Genomic DNA, 26,280 nt, shown 5'->3' on the forward strand with positions numbered 1-26,280 from the left:
ACATTCCCTGAGAATGACCTTATCTATCCCTTCTCTTTTGACCTGTGCAATGGGAACCACATGGACCTACACAGGTGAGAGGGACTAAAACAACAGCATGGACTGGTGAAACAGTCACAAGTGCCAAGGTTTGTGTTAATAAACAGGATTTCTGCTAACAACCCTTCAAAGACCAAATTCCCAACACTCTCACCTCTACTACCTGCTTGGAGAGGAGGTGCTGTTTTCAATTACTGCTCTTCTTGGAGGAGAAATATCTCTACAGCTAAGGGCAATTTTTGCCTTCTGTACTGCAGTCTCTCATCACGGGTTTCATGGTAAAACTGAGTAATGCTCACCCATGGAGCCAGGCGCCTCCGCACCGCAGGGTTTGCACAAAACCTCACCTTACCAGCATCCAAGCACTTAAAAAGATTTAAAGAGCAAGCCATCCCATGTGCACACAACTTCCTTTAAACCACCCTCTCACTCCAGCAACATGCATACCAAAAGCAGCAGTTTGGAAGGGCAAGGGCAATGAAATAAACTGTTTCCAGAGATTATTTCACTTAGTAAAAGAAATAAGTAATGAAGAACATTTTAGGTCATGAAATGTTCTTTGTTAGAGAAGATGAGATGTTAGAGATGCCAAATAGTAAGAGCCTGACCTTCCTGCAGCAGCACACAGGAGAATTGATCAGAAACAAAGCCAGTGAGACTAGTTTTCCAGTTCAGTCTGACCTACACACAAGAAATAATCCAGTAAAAAATTTTAATTCTCATCATTTTCTACACCAAGCAAGAGAAAAGGACTTGCTAGTAACAGGAATACTTTAATGGGGTTCCTGATCGATGGGTTACTGCTGTTGCAGATAAGCCCCCAGCAATCTGCCATCTCGATACCCATGGAGCTGTCAGAGACTGATGCAGCTCATGGTAATGCCAGCCAAAGCAACAGAAAGCCTCCCTGCCACCTGCAAATTTTGAGTACAGAGGCACCACCTCTCTCTATGCCATTCTATCTTATTTCTAACACATCAAATTAGACCACCTGAAAAATAAAAGCTTAAGCAGTTTAATTCAGCCTTGCCTTGACTTCCACTTCCTGTTACAGACAGAGCCCTCAGATTGTTACAACCTAAAACAGCACTATGTTCTTAATAGAAAATATAAAAGAAGAACAGATTAAAAATGCGAAGAAATAGCAAATTTCATTCGTATATTTGTGGAGAATGTGTTGCTTAAGATAGACTGTACAGACCCGACAGTCTTAGATAAAAAGTATTTAATCTATCACCTTGCAAAACAAAGCACAAGTTTTCCACAAATTACACCCCAGCAAAACGTATCTTTGGACATCAGCTTGGGTGGACTCTGAAGGAGATGCCATGATAGATAGCCTGGACAACAGAAGCTGAATACACAAAATAAAAAATTTCATTTAAACGCATGTTAGTGGCTTAACAAAACAGACTGACACGTTACCCAAGTTGACTGATAAAAAATTACCCTTATTTTTCATTAAAAAACAATAACCAAAAATATACTGCCTGTTTTATTTCTTAATTTGATCCATCATTGCTAATTTTTAAATCATTCCATTAACCTCTTTAGTGAAAAAGAAGGAAATTACAAAGGTAACATGGATAAACTACCCTTCAGATTGCTAAAGCATCAGAACTGATACTGCCTTTCAGCTCAGTGGGTTGAGTCAGCTTTTGCCTTGTCTGTTTTGCGAGTGTAGAGATTTAACATTTGTGCAGTGTTTTGAGCACAGCAAGTGTCAAATCCTTTCCTCTGACACTGATCACAAATCCATAACAGGTGCATTCCCGGATAATGTTTCCTACTATCAATATAGATAGTGCTTGTAAAGATCCTACAAATCCCTGAAATCTTTTTATTCAGATCATCTGCAATTCTAGTGAAACAAATGCAAGAAGAAGGTGACCAAGTTTTCCCAGTTACTTTTCAGAAGCAAAGCACGCCTGCAGATAGATAAAAGTGTTAGTACATAAAAAAACCCCAATTCCTAAAAACATTCCTCTTTTTCTTATTCGTCTTGTCTCAATCAGAAACTTTTTGGATCTTCAAAACAAGTGCTTTTCCAACAATTTATTTTACAGAGCTGTTTCTCTGCTATTCCTTCCCTTTTCCCAGGGGGAGCAGTGGCTCCACTGATCATGTGCCACAACAGCTCCTGATTAATTCTGATAGACAACCAGCAGTTAGCTGGCACATCATCATCATCACCCTAGGATGAACAATAATCTGCCTCACCATCTGCTCCCAAATTTATTTTTAACCAGTCCCTGCTCCCTCCAGAGCAGAGAGTACGGCAGGAAGGGCAGCCTTCCCCTGGAAGTCCTGTGCTGGGAGGTGGTGTCAGGGGCCAAGGGGGGAACGTCCAGTCACACACCCCTGAGCATCACAGTGGATGGTAAACAGATGGAAAAATGCAGCATCCCAGGAAGGAAAAAGGGCTTCTGCACCAGAGGGGCTGGCAACTCCTGTTCTCCTCCAGCAGACAGGGAATGCGTGCTGGTTTTTCAGTTCCATGGGCAAGTTTGATGAGGTTAAATGAACTGGACCAAGGTGGTAGGAGAACTAGGGGAAAGTGGTGGATGTGGACTAGTTACTGATGGGAATATGCATGCCTGCTTTTTCTGAGGTCCACCCAAAATTTCAATGTAAGAGCTTTTTTGATCAGTTCACTTCTGAAAGTCAAAACTAGGCAGCATTGACGGACAGACACTGTTCCAAGTGAGCTGTGCTGCTGTGCCAGTTAGTCTCAATGTATGGCATCTCTGGAGTAGCACAGACTCCATTCATTAACTCCCTTTGAGAAGGAGCACCAAGACGTTCAATCTCCAGAAGGTAGCTGGGGGGTGGGAGAAAGACATGAGCACAGGCTTGATGAAGGCACAGGGCAGTGAGGAGGTTCATTTTGTAACTGCATGGCCCTGCTCACTGCCTTCATGCCACCTCAGCAGCAGGGACCAGGAGGTGGCAATTACAGGGTCACCATGGCTGTGTCACTGCTCACAAGTGCTGCTGTCACCAACAAACTGCCCGTCGACAACATCATATGTGGGAACTGGTATCATGTTGTAATAGAGAAAAGAAGGAAATCAGGTGGAACCTAAAGCTCTGTACAGCTGGTAAAAAAAGTTTCACATCTCTGATATACCAGCAGCAAGATCTGATGATGATTCCCCCATAGAAGAAAACAGGAAACTGTTGAAAGCAGGCTCTGGGATGTGAAGAACTGTCAGAATCTCAGAAGGACAAACACAAAGAGTAAAAAGATCAGACCTCAGAAAGAACAGAAACATAGATGGACCTTAGCATATCTCCAGTGCAGCCTCTTGCACAAATGAGGGCAATCAGACCTGACTGCTCATGACTCTATCTAGTCATGTCTTGAAACCTCCCTAGGGTGGAGGCTGCACAACATCTGTGGGAAGTCTTGCTCCAAGTGAAAAGGTCATGTATTGGTTTGGACCCTCTTGTTTTGCTTTGTACCCATCACTTCTTGTCCTCGCACCTGGCACCACTGTGAATATCCTGACTTAGTCTTCCTGGAGATCTCATAGTTACAGACGCTGAAGAACAGGCATTAGATGTGATGCAATCTGATGCTGGACTGTTCTGAAAAACATCCTCACCAGGGAGAAAGTCTACAGGTGGACTGATAATGGAGGATGCACAACTGAAAAATATTCTCAATATTCTCAGTGAGTAGGCATCAGTAATTTCTCATCAGGTGGCAATGAAGTGAGGCCCTGACCACAGTTAGTATTTTCTAGTGAGTGTCAGATAACTAAATTTTGTGAATTTAGCTCACAATTTAAATGGTAGGGCTTAGAAATGCTTTAGGAGACAGGATTGCCATTCCAAATGGAGAAACGGTTGGAATAAATATAACGAAATTCAGTAACGATGAGTAGAAAATATAGCACTTGAGTTAGGGGGGAAAAAAAAGAGAGAGAGAAAAAAGACAAAAAATAAAAAAAGGGAAGGGGGATGACCAGAATGGGGGGTAATTGTTTTGGCAGCACACTGCGAAGAACCTCAGGTTTATAACAGAGGACAAAGCCAAAACCAAACTTGCTGTGCCATAAGGAAAGTAAGAGAAAATCTGGCTGCTATGTATATTAATAACCATGCTGTGCATGACTATGACTGTTACTCTCCACAGTATGTTACCCTGCTTTATTCTTCCCTATGAATATCTCCTCCTGATAAACCAGGTGCAGCTTCAGATTCCATACTCGAAGCAAGGGACCAACTGTAAAAATTCCAAATGAACAAAATGACACAGCTTAACATATGTTTCATTAGGGAAAAATTGGAAAGACAGACTTGTTTAGTTTTAAGAAGGTGGTGGTAGGGAACAGCAAATTTTGGGTATTACAGTAATGAAAACAGTGACAAACTGTTCTTTAATTTCACACATACATAAAGAGATTACTCACAGCTTTGATTCGGGGTAAAAAACCCCTTTATAGGTTAGGGTATTATGAAAAACTGAGGATAAGAAGCCTAGAATATGCTAGCCATGGAGGTTAAATTTACCCTGCCTCAGAATAGGATGATGATAAGGCTATCTCTTCTAGCCCTGCACTGTATCTGAAAATAACCTTCAGCATATTCTGAAATGCAGATACTTTTACTGTATACTCATTCTCTATTTTGTATCTACTTTTCAAAGCAGAAACACACAATGTTTTTAAAGCCACAAACATAAAATTGACAACCAAGTACAAAAAATTCAAAAAGCACTTCCCTTCCCTCCCACCACCGAGGACTGTTTAATAAATAGAATTGTTAACAACATCTTTCCTTGGAAAATTTGATTCTGCACCATCATTCTGGTTCACAAATGCCGTATCTCTTGTTTCAGGCTTTCTTCTGTACATTTTAATCAACAGATTGCCAGTTTTAGACTATATTGTTCCACTGTTTATTCTGGAAGACAGTGAGCCAGGGTCACAGTAATTGAAAGGCAACAGAAAGCACAGCCCTCTGGAGGTCCGTATGATTATCCATTCTCCCTTGCCCTCTTGTTAGCTCCAATAACTGATATTTTAATCAAGGCCCCACAGAGCCTGAATGCCTTTCTTCCTGGGACTGTAGCAAACACTTGCACCAGTGCCTTACACATGGACTAATAGACCATCTGCTAACCTGTTCAAGTGAAAGTCCCAGCTGTGTGTTTTACTTTAACATGTTATTTTATGTCTGACTTGGCACTGAACATCTCTTGATGTTCTTGTCCTGTTTTCCCAGTCTCCAACACATGCAGGCTGAAAGAAGAGTAAAAAATTGCAGGTTGATTCCTATGACAAATTCTTGATCCTCACACTTTTTTTCTCCTGCTCCTAGCACACTCCCTTACCAGGTATGCTGTGAGGCACACCCCCACCCTTTGGGAGACTGAATAGAGTGAACTTGCTGATTTCAAAGTGGGCTGGAAGGGAGCTTAATCCAACTTGAATTCATTTAAGCAGTCACGACTGAAAAACCCAAACCAGTGACATGCTTGATCCTTTGCACTTTAAAGCAGTTTCAGGGGTCAAGACAAAAAAGTACACATTTTGCCTTCATACTTGAAACACTGTACAGAATCTGAGCCAAGATAATTGTGATCTGTTTGCTATTCATGGTTTTAGCAAATCAAAATATAAAGCACAGCCAAATAATAATGACTAGCACAAAAACTATCCTAAGTGATAGAGTTTGCTTTCACAAACAAAAAGTTTTATTAATGAATATTTTCTTGATGAAAACTAAACCCTGTTATTTTTGTAAGACAGCTCAATGTCTCTCCTGGATTGGACTGTTCTACACAAAAGTTTAGTAAACATCAGACCATATGTGAGGTTAGCTTTAGTTCGTGCCAGTTTAATAGGTCTTCCAGAGTGACAGAATGAAACCGGCATTCCTATTGATGCCGTGAGGTGGCTACCTAAAAAAAGAGGCTAGACAAGAATAAGAGAATAAAAGGAGGTATTTGTCTGAAGGGCCTTCAAAGGTACACCCTGGGCAGTCAAAAGGCTACACCCACGATGGGCCCTGGGTCACGGGTTCTTCATACTTTTATAAGTTTGGTCCGTTTGAATATCAGGGTTAATTCTCCAATTATAACTTCAGTTAATGATGTAATTACCCCAAGTTTGCCCCTCCTCTTCAGAGGCTTTTAGTTTACACATTTTGGGCCTGGGACAACCGAGGTGTCCTTAGAAAGCAAACCTATAGAGGCTTTGTTACATCTAACCAGCATGAGAGAACAGCAGTTAACAGGCCACACAAAACTTCGGAGTTACTCACTAGGCAGTACAGGATTTGAAAAATAGAAAAGTTAAAACCTAAGGCATCACTATGGTGCACATGACAGGTAGAAAGAACTTCCACTGAACTTAAGACACTTAAAACCAGACAAGAACATAGGGCCTACCAGTCTGCAAGGCTCCCTTCACTGGCAGCAGAGAAAGATGCTTCACTGGCAGTTTTCTTCTGCCTCAAGTGTCCACATCTGGTCTGTAAATACCTAAAACTAGGAAAGATTAATACCTTGTCTAGTGTCAGTGCCCATGCTTGGGGAAGACTCTCTCTTTCCCTCTCTCCCATTTATTGAGTTGTATTACTGGAACATTTTCTAATGTTCTGCAAATACTTTTTTTTTTTAAACAAAACCATTGTTGATGCTAATTTTGGCTTCCTTCCAAAGTCTTCAAAAAAATACAAGAGTTATCTGCATCAGTTTCCTGAGCTGCATTTTACTTTTATTTTAGCAGAATTAACTAATGAATAGTGCCACTCTACATATCATATTTTGCAGCACAGGTAGATGAAAGGTTCTACAGTTTCAGACAGTGGCATCAGAAAGAAAATAACAATATCCCAGCCATAAGGTTTTCTCTGAGGATGATAATTTAGAAGTCTGAACTCAGAGTCTCTTTCTGGGTTTGTCACCAAGTTATTTCCAATTAGGAACACATCAAACACCTACACATGCAACTTATTTACATTTATATATACTTTCACAAGACCTCACTGTTAACACTGTCAGTTATTGCCATCAGAGAAGAACATTACTGACACAATTACTAGTTCTTTTTAATAAATTAATTTAGCTGCCAATATGGCAACATATTTTAGCATTATATATGAAAATGCAGCTTAGTGCAAGCATGCACTATCTGACACAGCATACAAGGCAGAAAACTCATCTGCAGAAAAACAATACATTGCATTTCTTCTGAGAAGAAAGGGCATATGCAGATTGTGTCAGGTGCTTATATACAGAAGAAATAAAGTTGCAAATCTACCTTAACAATGCTAATTTTCTGATTATTTTAGTATCAGTTTTTCACTCTTCTTCAACCAAAGCCAGAAAGCCCTGTTAAGATATTTCATGTTCATCACTGCAGTAACTTCTAGAGTCTGATGTCAATAAACTTCTTACTCTGCCTTGCATCCTGAATAAATTTTTGAATGTAGACATTTTTGAAAAATCTAACAAACAGTATTCTGAGTACTTCTCTGTTCCTATATTAAACATACTTTTTTGCAGAACAAGTTTCCATCAAAAAATTATCTTCCCACACAGATCTTTCCTTATTTATGCAATCCAAGATCCTATCACTTTTGCTGGCTTTTAACAAAAAGCTCCCACTTTCCTAAATATTTCCAAAATAATTTTGCCTCACTCACAACAACCTGAGGAATGAAGCAATTTGTTCTGGTTCCATTTGAACACACAGGGATGTTCTGCCTTAGAGCTATGACAAAGTAAGGTGAACAGAGAATAAAAACAAAGGCTAAACCTCAAACCACATAACCTTGCTCTGCTGGAACCTGCAGAGCTAAGAAGAGAAGAGCTTTTAAACAGGAAGCAGGCACAAAAGCATTCACTTATTACCACTGCAATCCTGAACTGGAATACTCTCAATTCTCCGTGGGCAGAAGATGAAGAACAGCACTACAAAGTCGGTGGCATCCTCTTCTGTGTGCTCCAAGGACTACCCTTCAGCTAGTTCATCATGTAAAAGTCACAGCAATCCTTTTTATCTGATACAAGTCCAAAGGGATGCACAGAAGCACGTGACAGAGGTTAAAGATGCCAGAGAAATCTTGATTTCACAACCATATACTCAGTACTTAAAAAGAGTTTACTTCAGGGTCAAGGAAAGCCAGACAAACGATTCCAGTGGAAGCAGGAAGAAACATTCAGATTTTTGACAAAAGCAGTCAGCAAGAGATCAAGGTACTTTATTAAAATCCATGCAAGTCTTCTAAAGAGCACAAAACACTGCCTTTCAAATTGATAAACAAACCCAAAGTCTGATTTAACCCTCAAATAACAAAATCAGAATGCTCTGGATTAAAAAAACTTTCAGAAAAAAGACCCTGACACTGGGCAAGGAACTGGAAGTTGTCTTTGGAAGGGAAAAGAGGAAATTTGTAGTTCCAGATCACTTTTTTGATTGCATACCCCATCAGTAAAAAAATTTTTGAGCAAACTATAAGAATATTTACTTATGAATTATATATGCAGTACCATAATAATATGCTATACACATTACAAAACATACAGAAAAACAGAAATAAGAATGAGATAAACCAGTTTAGACGATTTTTATTGATGTTACAAAAAATATTTTCTTACTATTCCTCTCACCTCGATCAGTTGTTTTGCATGAATCCCACTTAGGAGACAGCTGCAGATGGCCTTTTCTCCTCCTTCCTACTTCCAAGGACATTATCTAATCTCTTGCAGCTCAGTGAGGAACAGCATTTACCTTGAGTTAATGCAGTGAAAAAGAACAACTATGATGGCAGTGAGTCCAGTGACTAGAATTCAGGACTGAGGAAGGGTGGAAGACAGCTGAGACTCAGCCCATTTTTTTAGGGATTATACTCCATAACACATCCCAGAAAACTGGACATTTGTGGAGGCTAAAGCATGGAAGAGAATTTACTCATAAGGGGGGAATTGAGAAGGAGTATGAGTTATTAGAGAAAAAAAAATGAGCCAAATTTTAAGTTTTAGAGAACCTAAAGGATAATGAGAAAAATGGGAAGCAATCCATTTTGGTTGGGAGAAGAGAGGATCTTCAAAACTGTTCTGGATGCTTATCGGCAAACTAAAGAAACAGTTCAGATAAATTAATCACAAAACGACTGCACACCTGGTGGAGAGCACCACTTCTAGAAAAAAAAATCATGGCTTACTGCTAGCCTTAGAGGGCATTTCAAGAGTCTGTCCTGGTTCACTTTAATTTCTTACGTTCAACTAAAGATTTTGAATGTAGAATCTTATGTGCATACACAGTGTACTAACGAGACAAAATTGGAAAAGGTGGCAAATCCTTGGTAGAAGACACAACTGGAATGAAAAACTGTCTTTATGAACTACATAAATTGTCATTAGTCAACAAGATGATGGTTACTAAAGTCCATCTATCTATTTTTCCATTGTTTTTTCCATTATTCACCTATACCTGCACTTTACTTTCCACACTGTCTACAGATGATGGCTGTGAGCCTTATAAAGGCACCTCTGGATTGGCAAAATAGGTATAAAACCAGTATCCCCTACCACAATTCAGACTCTGCAATGTTGGGGCACCTCCAAAGACTGATGCAGACAATCCAAGTGAGTGCCTATGCCTGCAACTATATCACATAGTTAATAGACTTAATTAAAAAAAAATCAGTAAATATATATTAAAATTTTTTTATTGCACAAATTCCGATGCAGGCAGATCCAAGAAGAAAACAAACAACAACTACATAAATTAATCCTCAGATTTCCAAACCCAATTTCCTGTCTTTCAGCATTCAGTAGCTTACAGGGTCTTAATGCTCTTTCAAAACTGATTGTAAACAAACATATGGACATTAATTGCAAATCTTTGAGGCTTCACGGAGAGTTTCAAGAGCAGGCCCGCTGTGCTGTTTACTTGCATTTGCTTTCCCTCTCCTTAAGCACGCACTCATGCTTGGTGCTGCAAATGCTTCTATCGGAGCAAGCGGAATTGGCACAACTCCAAGGCAAATTGCCATCTTGCTGTTAGAAATGCACCAGTTGATAGAAGTGAGCTAATATATTAAAATTCAAATAAAAAGGGGTTAGGAGGAGCAAGCTCTTATTCCTTTCTTTTGTAGGTGGAAGAGCAGCAGTGCTCCAATGATCTTGAATCTGAGACAGAACTCTGTGCTCTGAAGAGGGAGAAGCGGGGTATAAAGGATTCATTTTTGCCAAAGGTAACAAAGTCTCTTTTGATCCAAGAGAGCAGTGAAAGACAGAAGAACCTCAGAAATTTGTAAACACTTTTATATAATTTTGTCATCTAGTTAAGTATAAAGATACAATTTCAGAACAGTGCTGAAGACCAGCAGACACTCATTGGTATTTCTGAGGCATCGGTCCTAGACACGTGAGATACGGAGGCTCAGAGTTGCACAGAATTGGAGTCCTGCAAAAAGTATTTGATAGAAAAAATTCTGCTTCAAAAATTGTCAGTCTAACCAGGCAAATCAAGCAAGCATGAGGAAAAAGCATTATACATTTCCCACTTTGAAGACAGAGAACCTAAGTAATTAGTCATAAAGCCATGGAAGGGGGATCTCTGGAGCTCATGCCCTGTTTAAGCTGTGGTATCTAAACAACACAGTCACCCAAGGAACACTTAGGAGGAGCTAAAAGCTGCATGCTGATGGGCTCAGACTCAAGTCACATCTTCTCTGTAGCTTCCACAACTATAGCTATTGGTGCCTGCACTGGACTGTGACCACTGCAGTCTTGAGAATAAACCAGGCGGCAGCTCCTCAACACTCCAATTCCTGAATGTGTACTACTGATTCAGATGACGACCAGGATCACATTTTGGAAGCAAATACTAAACTGCTGAGAAGCACAGCAGCCTTCACTGCCTGAAAGCAGCAAGTTCCTGTCAGCTTTACAAGTTACTGCTTTTGTGGGTCATTAACTTCCAGCTCCAGGCAGATTAAGATGAATCACCAAAGCATTTACCAGTGGCAAGACCCTTGACCGAGAGGGAGGACCACAGGCAGGACTGAGGAACTCAATCCTCAGCAAAAACATTCCAGTCTAGCCACCTGACGTTCATTTATCACATAAAAATATTTGGGTGATAGTAAGCAGCTCAACTGTGTCTTGAGAACACATGGATTTCCTTGAGTTAAATACTTTTTAAAACGCAAAAGAAATCAAATCAAGCACAGAATCAACCCAAAGTTTTAGCTGATAGAGCACCACATAGAGCAGGTGAGAACTAGTGCCTCTTCCTTCATCAGCTTCTGACATTTTTAAGATTTTAACACCAGTATTCTTACACAGACATAAACATCAGCCAATTTAATTACAGCTCTTACTGTCTTCTCATAGGAAAAGAATGTTGGATTTTGTTTGTTTTTAAAATTGATGTGGTCTGTTCCCAACAACAATCATATATTTATGTGATCTTGTTCACAAAGCAGGAAGAACCACTGAGACTGCCATCTCTCCATTTCAGCTTGAGTGAAGATTCATAAAAGACCTAATCCTTTGTCTTTTATGGTCCAGTTACATCCTTGTCCCTCACTGCTTTTTAGGCTTCAGGGTAGATAAGCAAACCCCTTTTTAATCAGTTTCAGCAGCTCAGTGCAATTATTATGGAAATTAAAAAGGTATCTCTTCTTTCAACTCCACTGAATTACATTCAGAAGTTGCTAATCTTCTCTTTGCAACTTAAAACTACAGTATTCAAGTATTCCCATAATCATGGTCATTAGGAGCTTATATACTCCAGTCATGCAATAAAACTACTAAACACATTTATCTACTTCTCAACAGGATTGTTTTCAGAAGTAGGATTGTTTCTTTTCCCCAGCCTGAAGTCAGTAAACTGGGTCATACTGTTTCAGACTAACAGCAAAGGGAATCCAGAAAAGACAGCCTGCCTTAGCTCCACCTGTAAGCACAACCAAAGAACCTGGTTATTATTAGCCACTTGTGTTAACTTATGTTAAGTCTCCAAGAAGAAACAAGAAAGTAAGAATAAAACTATTAAACAGCCCAGGTGGAAGACAAATTTTGACTGCAAAGAGAGAAAATGCTTCCATGATGCAATTTTAGACTGGCATTTTCAGAACAGTTTTGTATTATTAAGCTTCCTCCTGTTCTGCCAAAGCAGCTGCCTGTTTCCTTCTGACACCCAGATTTCTTTTAATCATTGAAGACAAGATGCTGTGTTCTGATGAAATGCCCTTCCTGGCCATCCCTACTAGAGAGAATTAAAAGCCTTGCCAATCCTTTTGAAGTGCAAATCTTCACCAAGCAGGTTTCATGCCTCCTGCTACTGTTGCCTCTCTCCGAAGAGCACAAGGTTAGGTGGGACACTGGACTGTTTACTTATCTTCTAAAATGCATCTTGTCTTGCACTTGAGATCCCATGATCTCTGCACTTCCACTCTCTTCTTTCTGCATCCCCAAATCTCATATTTTCAAGCAAAAAAACCTTGGTAACTCTAGATTGCAAAAAGGCTTGTTCCTCAAGCAGCAGAATCACTTACTCGCACATGGGTTGACAGATTTTCTTTCTTCAAGCTCCATACCTGACTTGCAGTGTGCTCTCAAAGACACATATCTGTACAGGATGGACACACTTGAGCCTCCAGCTTGTACCCTGACAGCACTTTGGGAGAAAACACACCCAGCTGTATTACTCTGATCTTAAATTGAAAGCCAAATAGACACCAGGTTTTTTTCTGGCCAAGAACCAAGTACAGCTATACAAAGACAGTCCAGGGGCCCAGTAAGCAGTTTAAAATACATTTCTCTAGAGCACTGTACAGGATATAAGTCAATAAGCTCTGCCAGGGGGCCACAGCAGGTTATCAGTGGAGAATGAGGCATGCAAGGTGCTCCAAGGGCAAAGCAGGGCTGTAACTCAGCTGTGAAATAGCAACTTGATCACAGACTGCAATGTGTATCTGGAATTGCCTGTATGTATTTATTCCTTGGCCATAGTTTAGGCAGTAAATTCAAGAAAATTTAAAATATCAACCCAATTTCCTTTGGCATTTCACAACAACATTAACCTACATTGCATGCCACAGTTTCCCATTCCTGATTGAGATAGATTTGCAGTTAGAGAAGGGGAGAAATGTAACCTTTCATGTTTAAAAAAAAAAAAAAAGGCAGCACCTTAAGAACAACTTTCTATTATCTAGAGGAATATCACATTGCTCATTCATCTCAGTGTGCAGATCGTTTTTAGCTCAACTAAATTAAAATTACTGTAACACCATTTTTAAGCAAAGAAATTTATCTCAAAAAGGTAAATTAAACATTCAAAAAATGGATGAGACACACATCAAATTATTGATCATTCAGAAGCGTCAGATGATTTAATATGTATTCAATATGTATTCACTATAAACTGGAAGAGAGGAATCCTTTCCTCTTCTTAGTAAACTATTTCTTCTCCATGCACATATGCACAACCTCAGCAGCTCTGAGCTGACAGAGTTCTTCTGTTGGTCCTACTCTGGATAAATTAAGCCAGACACTAAGCACAGAAAAGCACAACTGGGCAGAGGGACAATCCAAAGGAAGCCCAGTGGGAACCGTAGATCGGTATTTTTTCTTTCAATCAAGAAGGCTACACCAAAATACCAACTGAGCCAACATACTATACCCTTGAATTGCATCCAGCAGCAGAGAGACTGCAATACAAGTTACAGGATTCTCCATGAGCTCTTGATCTGACTTAGAGATGCCCATGTCTAAAACAGTAACACTCTTTGCAGACAGCATTACCAAGAATGCAGTTTCAAAAGAACAAGTTACTAGAATAAAAGATAGGAATGCTGCAGTTCAGCTTTCATCACGGAAAATGGCTTAGCAATATTCACAGATTTTACAGAGATCCTCTTGCTGCTATCTATTTCAATTTGCAAAGCTAAGAGAAGTTAAAGTGATAACCTTTACTTGAAGGGCAATTACTTTGTGCACTCAAATAATAAAATGCCCTTTGCAGATTAAAAAAAAAAAAAGGCATCAATACTGTAAGTCAGGCCATGCATTTATCAGATAGGTTTTCTTAATCTAAGAGACACAGCACTCCAGCCAGAGGTCAGTGTAGAATACAGGGAAGTGACCAGCCAGCATTCTGCAGGCAGCAGCTTGTCCTCTGGCCTGATTTTCTGCATAGCACAGGTTCTAAACCTACCTTCACCTGTTTCTCCATCAAGCTGAGAGATCCATGGTTGGACCAGCTGGTTACCTTCCAGACAGGGTGCCCAACCCACAGGGAATGAGTTCCAGTTAAAGATGTACCCTTTAAGTCACTCTACAGAGTATTCTTACTTTGAGGAAAACATGCGTTAATCCTGATACGTTTTTCTCAGTTTTCCTTTCCCTGTGGCTCCAAGCCTTATCAAGCTGAAGCAGAGTGAAGCTGACAGGAATACTCTTGGAGATTTTGCCAGGAATCTGAATAGAAATAGAAAAACTAAGCAGAGCACGGACAGTTTCCTTCTGCTGGTGTTTGCCAAAAGCTCTCAGTGGTAGCACAGACAAACAAAATGTGCTTGTAGAGTCAAGGAAAATCACACTGTTGGGTTTTTATGCACTTGGAAAGCTAACAATGATAACAAAAACCCACAACTTCACAGAACACGAAGTTGTTCAAAGCAGAACTGTTCTGAATTCTTTCTTTTTCAAGGGAAGTTTTGGTATGCCTATTTACATTAAGACTTGCCAAGTCCTCATTTTGGCTGGTTAAAAGCTGTAAATTGTTATAGTAGTAGCATCATATAGCACACACATGGCAGTACGTGGCAGACAAAGCTACCCAGAATGTCTGAAAATTATTGAACTTAAAGGACAAGAATCAACAGCATAAAGATCAAATAGCACTGACTACATTGTGTAAATATATAGAATAAATAGCTCCATGTGATTTATTTTTTTTCTAATGGCTGGAAAGGACAGAATACAAAAAGAGATGTACTAGGAAATGGACACAAGAGCTCCCCAAGAAAGGGTAAGGCAAAAAGCAGGGAAAAGGGGAAGCATAATAAAAAATTAACAAAATAGATAGGACAGGCTCAAAAGTAATTTGAATCAGATGAGGAAGTTTTGAAGCTAACATAGAACTTGGCTGAGGAAGTGGCAATTCAAAAGAAGACGAGAAGACAGATGTGTTCTGAGCAGCTCACTGGGGGTGAAGTGAGGAGCTGAGCACTCAGGAGAAAAGGCAGTAGCAAAAGTAGCAAAGCAAAAGTAAAAGTAGCAAAGCAAAAGTAGCAAAGCAAAAAAATGAAAGACTAGTCAAATTTCTCATCTCAGAAACAGGGCCCAAATCATACAAGCGCTCAGCTGCACACAGGCTGCCTGAATGTGATATTAGGTGCCTTGTGACAGGTACAGAAAACCAGTCTCTGAATGTGTTACGTGCAATTCTGTTAGGAAGTACACAAAGGACATGTGAGAGGCTGACAGTAAAACAAGTGGGTTAAAATGATATTCAAGGTGTTGTCTTTCCTTCTATAAAACTGATATTGTCACCTTCAATTTGTTCTTCCTAAATTAAATTTCTTATCAGTACACAGAATAAGAAAGGCATCCAGATACACAGTATGTTACCATTACACTGCATTTTCAGGAACAGCAAGACATCCCCACAAAATCATTCACCAAACCAAGAGCAAACTGTGGGAGTACAAAGAGTAGACAAGTAATTAACTGCTGTGATTTCCAAAAGCAACAAAATACTTCAGTGATTACAACTGCAATTAAAAATATCCCAACAAGCATCATCTTTCCAATTCACATTACCCACTTGTCTTCCATCCTTTTCTTTCCACTACTGTTCGCACCTTATCTAACTGAATATTATGGTGAGGACACAATGTATAGATGTACATGAGAGATCAACTGTAATTACGATGTACTGGTAACATCAATATTTTTCTTCACAGTAACAGAAGTGAAAGAAACACAAGACTGGGTAGAAATTGTATCGCAAAGGTAGAAGAGAACAGTGGAAAAACTACTTCATCTAGCCTTACACTTTCTAACATCAAATACACTTGCTACACTGGTGAGTATACTGATAGAATTTGGTATTTAGACTACCTAAGGAAATCCAGGACTGAATACCAGTGTGATGCACTGCAGAATCTCATTTCTGCCACTCCTTCACTTGCACCTCACTCTCCCCTTCGCAGTTTCTACTCACATTCTTTCTTTCAAACTGACCTTGAATTTGACAGTTAACTCCAACACTTCTCTAGATTTACAAATATGATTAGGGTATGACAATAGGATACATCAGAGACCTTCTCCATTCAGATTCAATTAATCACACTACAGAAACACACACCCATTAACATAATTTCCAGTGTTGTGACATTCCATTGATTAATCAACCCAAGCCCATCTGTAGAGAGAAAAGACAGAGCCCTCTACCGGGTGAGAAATGCAGCTCTTGCCCTCCTTCCCCCGCACTCCACTGAACGCACGTGGGCGGATTTAATTCTCCAAAAAGCCAATCCACAAGATGGTATCGAGTTGTTTAGATTGATCTGCGATTCAAGGGATTGGCCTAAAGAACCCAAATTTCTGCAGCTTCTACATTTAAAAGCACAGAGACGAAAATTCTTCCCATAGGTTTAAGAGACTAACGTAGCATCCGATCTCTAGGTGAAACGGGAAGACCCAGTGCTCCCTTATGTGTCCACTGTCAGCCCAGGCCCGGCAGTAGACCGAGTCCAGCAGTGTTATTCACATCATGCATCTCACAGCTGGCTTTTCTTACTGCTCCTCAGTTAAACTCTTTCCTGGTACACCCCCTGACTCAAGAGACAGCCCCTTATCTTGTTCAGGGGAATAGCTGCAGTTTTCCACCTGCATAAGGCTTCATCACAACAGCAGCAGCAAGCTACTGCTAACATGTGGAATCAGGAGTGATGAAATACCACAGTACAGTCAGACAGCAGATGATGATACAGGTAAAAGGCAAGGATCAAGTGCTTATACTAGGATCTTTCAGGAAAACAACAATCTTTTTCCTTTCTCAGTCATCCCATCTGGAACACAAAGCTCGAAGTAACACTTCATTCATACAGCGTTAGTATTTTCCCTCCTGTAGATTACAAAACGCTTGCAAAAGTGCCTGCTCAGCCTGTAACAACCCAGTCTGCACCAATTCCCATCAATAGGCAAACTGCAAATTGACAAACTCTTCAATCAGAAAGTTCTTCTAAGGTTTGCTACAAGCTTCCATTGCAAACTTTCGCACAATAAAATCATGCTGTGTTCAAGCTACTTGCCTCTAAACCCAGAGGTTACTGATACCACTTCTTTGGAGGCAACAGTAAAAAACACCACTGAGGAGAAAGTGTGACAGCTGGAGATCTCTTTTTCAAGCTCCTCACGCAGAACAGATGGGGCTACAACTCCTGACCTGGGCATGCCATCCTCAGAGTTAGGAGGCACTCACTGGTCATACAACCAAGCAACTCCTCCAACACAGCATGCATTTCTTTTCACTTTTTAAAAGATCCCCTTGTGAGCTGAAGCAGGAAAACTCCAGTTTTTTGTGTCATCTTGCCTTTCATTGTCTCACATCCTGTCCTTGAACTTCCTTGAAGTACCAGATAAGAGTTGTTCAACCTGTGACAGCATAGGAAGTCTTTGGAGCTTTTTTTGGGTTGAGATATTTGATGGCACAAAAAGGGATGGAGAAAAAAATCTTATAATGCTTTTAAAAACAGAGAGAACACACTCTCAAAGTAACACTTATACTATTTAAAATCTACATTTAAAATTACTTTAGTGGCAAACATGCTACTCTGTTCAAGGTATTTTTCCCAAGTTAAGTGAAAAGCAGTCAAAAGCACATCTGTACCTACATGCCCTGAAAACATACCCTTCTTATTATCAATTATTTTCTCTCAGCAGACATACATCTACCCTCCAAAACCATCAATAATCACATTTTCTGATGAAAAAAACCCCACTTCCGTTTATTTCAACATTATTCAGAGATAGAGTAAAGAACAGAGCCAAAAGAGAGCCACTTGACCTGTAAGAAACAAAGCTCTGCTAAATCCAAGAGGTAGACACAGATGCTGTGATAAAAATTAAAGAGCTCTACAGACCCAAATTATGGACAGGTTCTTCACAAGCACTCTTAGTTCACAAATTCCAGTATAATGACCACAGTCATGGAAGGGGTCTGGAAACCTCTTCACCCTTGCTAATAAGGAAGGGTAAGAGCAACTCTTCCATTCTACAATTGCTCAGAATTTGCATTTGAGTTGTAGATATGAGAGGAAAGCAAAGCAGAAGAAAACGCAGGACATCTAAATCGTACACGTCTCTGAATGACAAGGACAAAAGGCAGACAGAGAAAAAAGATATCTTTTAAGAAAAAACTCTCAATTTAAGTGCAGCTTGGTCCAGACTGGTGCAGAGGATGCCTTCCATGTCCTACCTGCTCCATGGATTAACAGATTTTGGCCCTGCAGGCCTTTTAATTCACGAAGTCTTATCAACAAAGCTGCAGTCTAAGAACAGCTCAGGTCAACTGTGACTGAAGCTATGTGGCTTTCAGCTACCCTTCAGCAGTTGTACAGCCACAAGTTTCCAGGAGTGGGAGAGGCTTATCTTTAGCACTGACAGGAGCTAAAGACATTCTTGGAAAAGGATGGCTATTCACTATCTAACAAACCTTGTTTCTCTGCATGCCTTGACCTCATGAGCTTCCTCTGTGAAAGACCTAAAGGTCTCTCAGTTCTTTTCTAATACAGAATTCCAGAGCAGCAGGAAACGTGCAGACAACACAATCCACTACAATATAAAGCAGCCATACAACAGTATCATTGTACACTATTTAGATGAAGTTAAAAAATAATATAAATAGAAACAGAATATACATAAATTCTAGGCAGATATGCTCTTACTGAAAGTAAGTGGAGGTAAACTGACAATCTTGTTATTGCACAAATACTGACAGAACTCAGCTCCTGGGAATTGCTGAGAAAACAGCACTCAGCCTTTTCCTCCATCAGAAAATAAAACATTCCATGTGCCAGTGAATGATTTCACATTGTGGACACAGCCAGTGCCTGTACTGCAGACAGACCCTTAGTTAACCTTATCAGTTCCTGGCCTTGGTATCAAAGCCAAATTCCAGCGTTATTATTTTCAGCACCTCCTTGACAGGCAGTTCTTTGCTGTCAGAACTCACTGCCCACACAGGCTGGGAGGCAATGGCCACAGGCCTTTACAAAATGCTACAGGTCCCCCCGGAATCAGTGTCTCACACTTGCCACTGTGTGTGCTCTCCGCACAGGTTCTCTACTCTCCCCTTACCAATGCAAGCTACAACAGCACTATTTCCCTTCAGCCCAACACACTCAACCATAGCCACCACAGACAGTCATTAACTGTGGACAGCACACAGAGCTTCTACACTCAGTGGTGAGCACAGAACTTTTGTGCTGGCACTGCTGGTTTGGTCCTCCACAAGGAAGCAATTTCTACTCAGCGAGTTGCACTGAATTTTATCAACAACTGTTACTTGACTTAGTGGATTTTGCTTCTCCAGAACTAAGTAACATCTTCGTGGTTGCTCAAGTAAAAGGAGTTTCACAGCTTTTTAACTTTGGAGGCAGGAAAAAGGGAAAATGATAGGCTGAACATCTACTGGGCATTTGCACTTTGCAGGTTAGACATCAGTAACCCTAGACTAAAAGCTTCAATGTTCCTGAAGAGTCAAATTTACAGTTTCTCATTATGTTAACTGACACAAAACATCACACCTAAATGTGTCCAAGAGCTGTCCTGACTTTTGTCCTCTTACTTTTCTGAAAAAGTAAGATCAGGACAGAAAATTCAAAAGGAAAAACTTAAAAAGTAAATTAACACCTAGCCTCTCTGCCTTCCCCCCAAAATAATCCCAGATTAGACTAGCAAAACAATCTCATCAGGTGCAGGTGTTCCTCCTTTTATTCCCTGGCACAGTAGCACAAAGTAGACAATGACACCCAGGAAAGACTCTCATTTCATATGCATGAGACAGATACACACTTCCACTGAGACTTATACATGAATAAGAATCTTGTTTACTCCCAACCACAAACAAGTCTGTAAGTAATTTCTTTTAACTTTCGTGAGACTGCCTTACACCAGGAAACAGGGTTGTGCAGTATAATGCACTAGGCTAGGAGAATATTAAACAGTAACAACTCACTCCTTGCATGACCAACTAAAGTCAACTCTACATATGCCCTCTCTGCAAACTACCTGGAAGTCTTACAGTTCATGGGCAAGACCAGGTTATACCAAAAAGCCATCAGCTTCCAACAAGGACAGATTGCCTTATTCACCCTTGCATGTGACTTTAAGGCTTCCATTTCTCTACTGCTTGTCACTCAAAAGCACTTCACCAAGAGTGCTGTTTGTCTGTACAGTCTGTGTTAAGTCTGTATACACTGCTTTTGTATTTTGCTCAAACATTTACCACCTGCAGAAACAGAGTGCCCTCTAGCTCTGGCCAAACTCAAAGAGAATTTTCCTAAGGCTCTGTCTCCTTAAAGTCCAGCACTTAGAACCACAGGAGACATCAAGAGCACTCTGTTACCTGTACCCTTACCTGTCCTGGGGTCAAACAGCTGGTTGGCCTCCAAATCTGTGAAAGTGCTGAAGCAAATGGGGCACTTAAAAGAGGCACGATTGGTGGAGTCTCTCTCATCGGTCTCGATCCTGCGGCGCATGTGGTCCAGCTTATACTTGACCACGTTCACCAGCAGGCGGTAGTTGATGAAGTAATAGTTATGGCGTGTGGTTTTGCCATCGGGAGCTGTCTCGACCCTCATCCTGCATTTGATGAACTTGTCACCCTTGAGGGTATTGAGGACAGCCCTCAGCTGCTTCCTGTCAAACTTCAGGAGCTCTAGCATGTCCTCCTCCTTCACGCAGGGGTTCCTGATGAGGATGTCCAGAGCCAAAGCATGCTCAATGCCATAAAAGCCACGCACCACATATTTGGCAAGGCGTTTGAGAGCTGCAGGGACCTCAGTGAGGACGTCTGGGTCAGTCATAGCAGGTTCAGATCTTGGACTTCATGTATACTGCAAGGAAAAAAAGGCAGTTGAATTCTTAACTAGTCTTCTGGTCTTCCAGACTTTCTATTTATCTTACTTACAGGTAAGAAAAGGATGGGGTGTTTTCCATTTCCCTTTCCCAAGCCCTTACTGTCTCCTTAGGTGTCAATAATGCTACAGAAATAGAAATAGGAAATGGTACCTCTCATTCAAAACAAAATCATGTAAAACTTTTTAAAAAGCACACGAGAAATTGGTACCAAAACATACAGCACATTTCATTTCTATTCAGTCACAGCCAACACAGCTAGACTAAGAAAGCTGTCTTCAAGCTGAGCTCCAAAAGACAGTTTTGGGATAGCTGAGACTTGTAAATTGGGAAAAGAAGAAAATGGCTACAGCAAGAAAGGTCCTAAGACAGCCCAGGAGAGGAGTCTTATGGCCTCAGCTGACATCACTTGATCCCACTGTAAGCAGCCCTGTCTGGTTTAACACCTCAGCCATCCCTGGGCAGAGATGCAGTACGAGGACAGCTCGCTGTACAGGCTGGTATGCACTCAAGCAAAAGCTCCCAGCTGCACCATGAGAACAGATACTTTCTGATAAACAGACCTCAGACAACTATCTGCAGCATGAAAACCATTAGCACTACCAACTCCTGCACTACAAACTGCTTCAGCCTTCTTCTTGTATGAGCAAATAGGCCCTTAAAAAGGACTGAGCCTTCATTTAAAGTCCCACACTCAGACTTTAAAAGCCCATGAAGAATGTAGCATAATAAATGAAGCAAAAATCAAGACATACCCAACATGAAGTGACAATGTGTTTAAAAAAGAAGAAAGTATTCCATGAAGTATCCTTTGAGCTACTTACCATCACTTAACCAGGTTGTCTGTGACAAGACAATCACTTCTAAGTACTGTATTTTCACTTCACTTTCCTTCACCTTAACATCAAATGGCACAAATGATCACGACTATTACAAGTTTCTGTGACATACATGGCAACATATATAGGATCACATGCAAGGAATCTCTCACATTGTCACCCCCTGTCAGATTTAGCTCACAGACAACAGCAGGGATTCAAGGTAAGAACAAAGTATTAGAGGTGCTTTTGAAATACCCACTCAGAAAGCTGCACTTCCAGTTAACATCAAATAAGACTCTGAATTATCTTGTTCGGTATGAGTTTCCTATGTTAGTTTAGGACATGAGTAACCATTTCTTAAGCAAAAGGTTCTTCCACTAAAGAAAAACCCCCCCACACCCTAATTTCCATTTCTTTATTATTGCTACTCAAATTTCATCTGTGAACTAATATGATGAATTGCAAAACTCTGCCAATCTCAATTTTCACTTCCATTAGATGTTGCACACACTGTATGCATATCTCCCCAGTATTCAAGCCTATCAAACAAAGGAAAGCAGAAAGCGACAGCAGAAGAAAGGACCTGGATGAGCATCCTGTTTTCTCCATCGCTATCATAAAACCTGTGATAGGCCCTTTGGCAAACACCATTACACAACTTTTCTACACTCCCCACACTAAGACATTCCCCAGAGATCACCAGCTCTGCATGTAACCCAGCAGCTGCTGACTCACTTTCATCAGCTAAGACTTCTCCAAAATCTGTGATCATTTATCCCAGTAGCCTGCTTGGATTTTTTTTTCTAATGAGAAACAGTGTCCTTTCAGAAAAGTGTAACATTACCCACTGAAGCTTTACTCCTCTTCTACCCCTACCCTCTTCTGCCACTGAGGAGGGATGTTCCTCCCAATGGTTATGGCCAGTGCAACTGCAAAGCAATTAGGCTGTGGAATGTGAAGCTTCACACTAAGTAAATTAAGATGATCCTGTCTTTTCTGCCTGTTGGATAAGAAAAAAACCACCTTCGTGTTTTTCTTCTAAAACACTTCCCCGCTTAAGCTTTTCTTTTCCTCTAACTTAGGGCCAAACGGTATTCACAGTGCTCAAACTGAAATTAACTGAGTTTGTTGACTGCTGGTGTGCAGGCTGAAAATAGCTTACAGAAAACAATGCCTGGATGTCCAGCTACAGCTTCCCTTTAAGGAAATTCAATTAAAATACGTCTATCACACCACAAATTAACCATGAAACAAGTACTTCTAGAGTCAGTCAGCTTTCTCTTGTATGCCAGATACACAGTGATTTATCTCACACAAAGGAGAGCTTTATAGAGCTTTTCATTGAAGGTAAAAGTGTTAGCAATAAAGGATGACCCATCAAGAGTTAGCCATGCAGTATTTTGGAATCTCTAAGTCAGACCGAATCGAAATACTGTCACAGGATACTGTCCTTTAAGATCAACTTCATTCTGTTGGTATTTTTTCCGTCTTTCAGTCACTTAAAGATAAATCTTGGTTTTGACTGTATCTGTCAGCAACATACTGACACTATAAAACAACGTCAATGCAGAAGCTGGAAGGAAGCCTTGATATATTCAAATTGATTAAATCTTATTCAGAGTTAAAGCACAGTAAAGAATGAACGTAAAGATCAATTTTAAATAAAACCCGGCACCCCAGGAGATTTAAAAACTATAATTTTTAAAGTCAAAAGCTTTTTAAGTGCTGATCTGAAGAGCAGACAACCTTCTCTTCTCAACAATCCACTTTCCCTAAAACTTCCTTGCAGAAAAACTTGGTGATGCAACTTGCATGGGGCACAGTGACCTTCAGAATATCAGCTGAAATAAAAAAAAGGAGAAAAGTGTTTTTAAATAAGCACATCTCACTCTGGATACCTCATCTGAGAGCTGATGGAAAGCACTTCCTCTGCATTGATAAGACAGCTGCAGATTTCCACAGACACTTCCAAAACAGGTTTGAAGAACAATTTCCTGAATTATGCACTCAAACAGCTTAAACAGAGACCTACAAGGGGTCAATAAATAAAACCAGCTCTGAGAGTTTTCAGCAACAGTCAGAGATTTAATAATATTTCTTAGTGTCAATCACTAGAAAATATTCTTTTTCATCTAGTGGGACTAGGAGTTTTAACACAATTTCTTCTCCTCTGCTGGAGATTTTGAGTGATGTCCAAATCTTCTATGTCCATATGTACCTTCTATGTCAGGTCACAGAGGGCTTCTTGACTGTGATACTGGTTTCCTTCCAGCTGGGAATATATGGAAATACAAGCATCCTGAAAATACCAGAAACCATTCTTTCCTGTTATCCTCTACTTCAAAAAGTGGATTAACACAGGTTAAGTTCTAAATCCTGCAGAGGACAGCCTTTGGGTGAAACAAACAACTGACTAGTGCCATCTTTGAGCGGAAAAATAAACCAAAGCCAAGTGCATACAGCTGCCAGATCTCACCAGGCCAAGCTGATGTCTAGCCCATGAAGAATCCAAGGCTTTTAATCCCTAAAATGCAAATTCTTACCATCTTCCACCAGGCAAAAAACACGCCAATACAGCTCACAAAATTCAAAACCAGGGGACTGTACTGTTGCATCCTTGAGCAATGATTTCACCTTCCCCTGAAGCAGTAAGTCAAGCCTGAATTAATTACATGTGCAAAGAAATATGGTAACACCTTTTAACAAGGTTTTAATGGACGTGCATGTGTTTCATAATAATGTCTGAACTGACCTTAATAATTTATGAACATCAAGGAACATTTTCAGGAAAAAAAAAAAAAAAAAATCAATGGCCAAGATACTCAGCTATGCCAGTAAGCACCTACAGCATCAATAATAAGGCACACTGGACAGAATCATATTCAGAAACAGCCAAAAGAAAAAATTCCAAATTTAAACATGGACTTTATTAAAAGAGACAGTTGTTGGGGAATTGCTATGGGTAATTACATTAATACGATTCAGTATTATGGGTACAGGAGGAAAGCAGACCTGTCTGTGTTAACACAGTAGGACAGCAAACCTAAATACACATCTGCTGGGTTTTTAAAATTGCTGTAATTGAAAGAATTAATATTGATGTGTCTATAAAAGGCAACACTGAAAAAAGAGACAGTTACACACCACAATCAGATCTGTTGGGTGAAGAAAATCAGGGTACCTTCTGCAAGATTGTACCTCAGGTTGAGTAAATGTACGAGGCCTTCAGCATAACCAGAGATGCCAGAAAGGAAATCAAGACGAAAACAAGTGACTGCAAAAAAACCCCATTCAGTATGATGGGAACAAAGACCACATAGAAGCCAGAAATTCAACTGAGCAAACACCTCCACTTTCAGGATTTTTCTGATGCAACATCAAAGCAACTGAACTATTCTTCTCCACATACAACAATTTCAAGAGTTTTCAATTTCAATGAACTCTAACAGGAATTGCGCTAATGAAGTTAGATCTGTTTTTCTTCCTGCTTTTCTTGACTAAAAGTGAGACAAAAAGTGCTAGAAGGGTAATAACCTAGAAGCTACAATGTAGATGAAACTGGTACTTGAAAATATGAAGTCATCAGCCAGTGAACTAATATGAATTTTTATCCAATACTACAAATGTTGATCATTCTGTTTCAACTTGTAACTTTTTGAGACTTACATTAATTTTACCCAGAAAATGTAATGGTCTCACTATTCATATATTTGACAAAGGATCTTTAAAATCAGAATCTTAAGAAAGGAAGCAGACTGCTCTTCAGACTCACACAGATACACAAACCCTTTTTAACACCACAGATCTCTTTTGGAGGAAAATTTGGAGTTGCAGGTTTGGCTGTGAACCTAATCTATCAGACATACTGTTAACACTTGCACAGGTGCTTCCTATTTTTCCCCACATTTATATAGTTAGTGCTGTTTTTCACTAAGTCTTTGAAACCAGCTTTTGCTGATTTGCTTGGAAAATGTTTCTCCAAGATTCCGACACAAGATTTTTAAGAAAGGGGAAAAAAAAAAGTTACTTCCTTACACCACTGACACAGTTTCTTGAGGTAAAATCAAAATCAGGTTATAATAGGAGAATCCCCTCACCTGTAAATGTGGCAGGTACAACAGGCTTCCTGGAGCCAGTGCATGCCATATCCTGCTCCAGGTGTCACTTGCAAACACCAGATCCCAGTTTTGTAGCCTCTCACTCTAACCAGATTTAAAATTCTGTCTTTCAGAAGATGATGAGGTTAAGCTACGAGAAGCAATTCTGAATCTTCCTGAGAACAGGGAGAGAAGGCATACA

The 26,280-nt window shown here is 40.1% G+C and overlaps 1 protein-coding gene across 3 annotated transcripts in view; it reads right to left on the bottom strand.

The window, feature by feature from the left end:
* The window catches only part of GTF2E1 (general transcription factor IIE subunit 1), a 49,338-nt gene that overhangs the window by 20,251 nt on the left and 2,807 nt on the right, over positions 1-26,280 (bottom strand). For 2 of the 3 annotated variants that reach the window (XM_010395931.3, XM_010395933.3), the window contains exon 2: positions 20,661-21,138. In XM_010395931.3, coding sequence (XP_010394233.2) covers positions 20,661-21,108 — 448 coding nt within the window. In that variant the 5' untranslated portion in view covers positions 21,109-21,138. Of the gene's footprint in view, positions 1-20,660; positions 21,139-26,078; positions 26,255-26,280 lie in introns of those variants that run through there. The other variant, XM_019283937.2, reaches the window with a different exon arrangement.

This window comes from Corvus cornix, chromosome 1, assembly GCF_000738735.6.
Source record: "Corvus cornix cornix isolate S_Up_H32 chromosome 1, ASM73873v5, whole genome shotgun sequence".
Classification (NCBI taxonomy): Eukaryota; Metazoa; Chordata; class Aves; order Passeriformes; family Corvidae; genus Corvus; species Corvus cornix.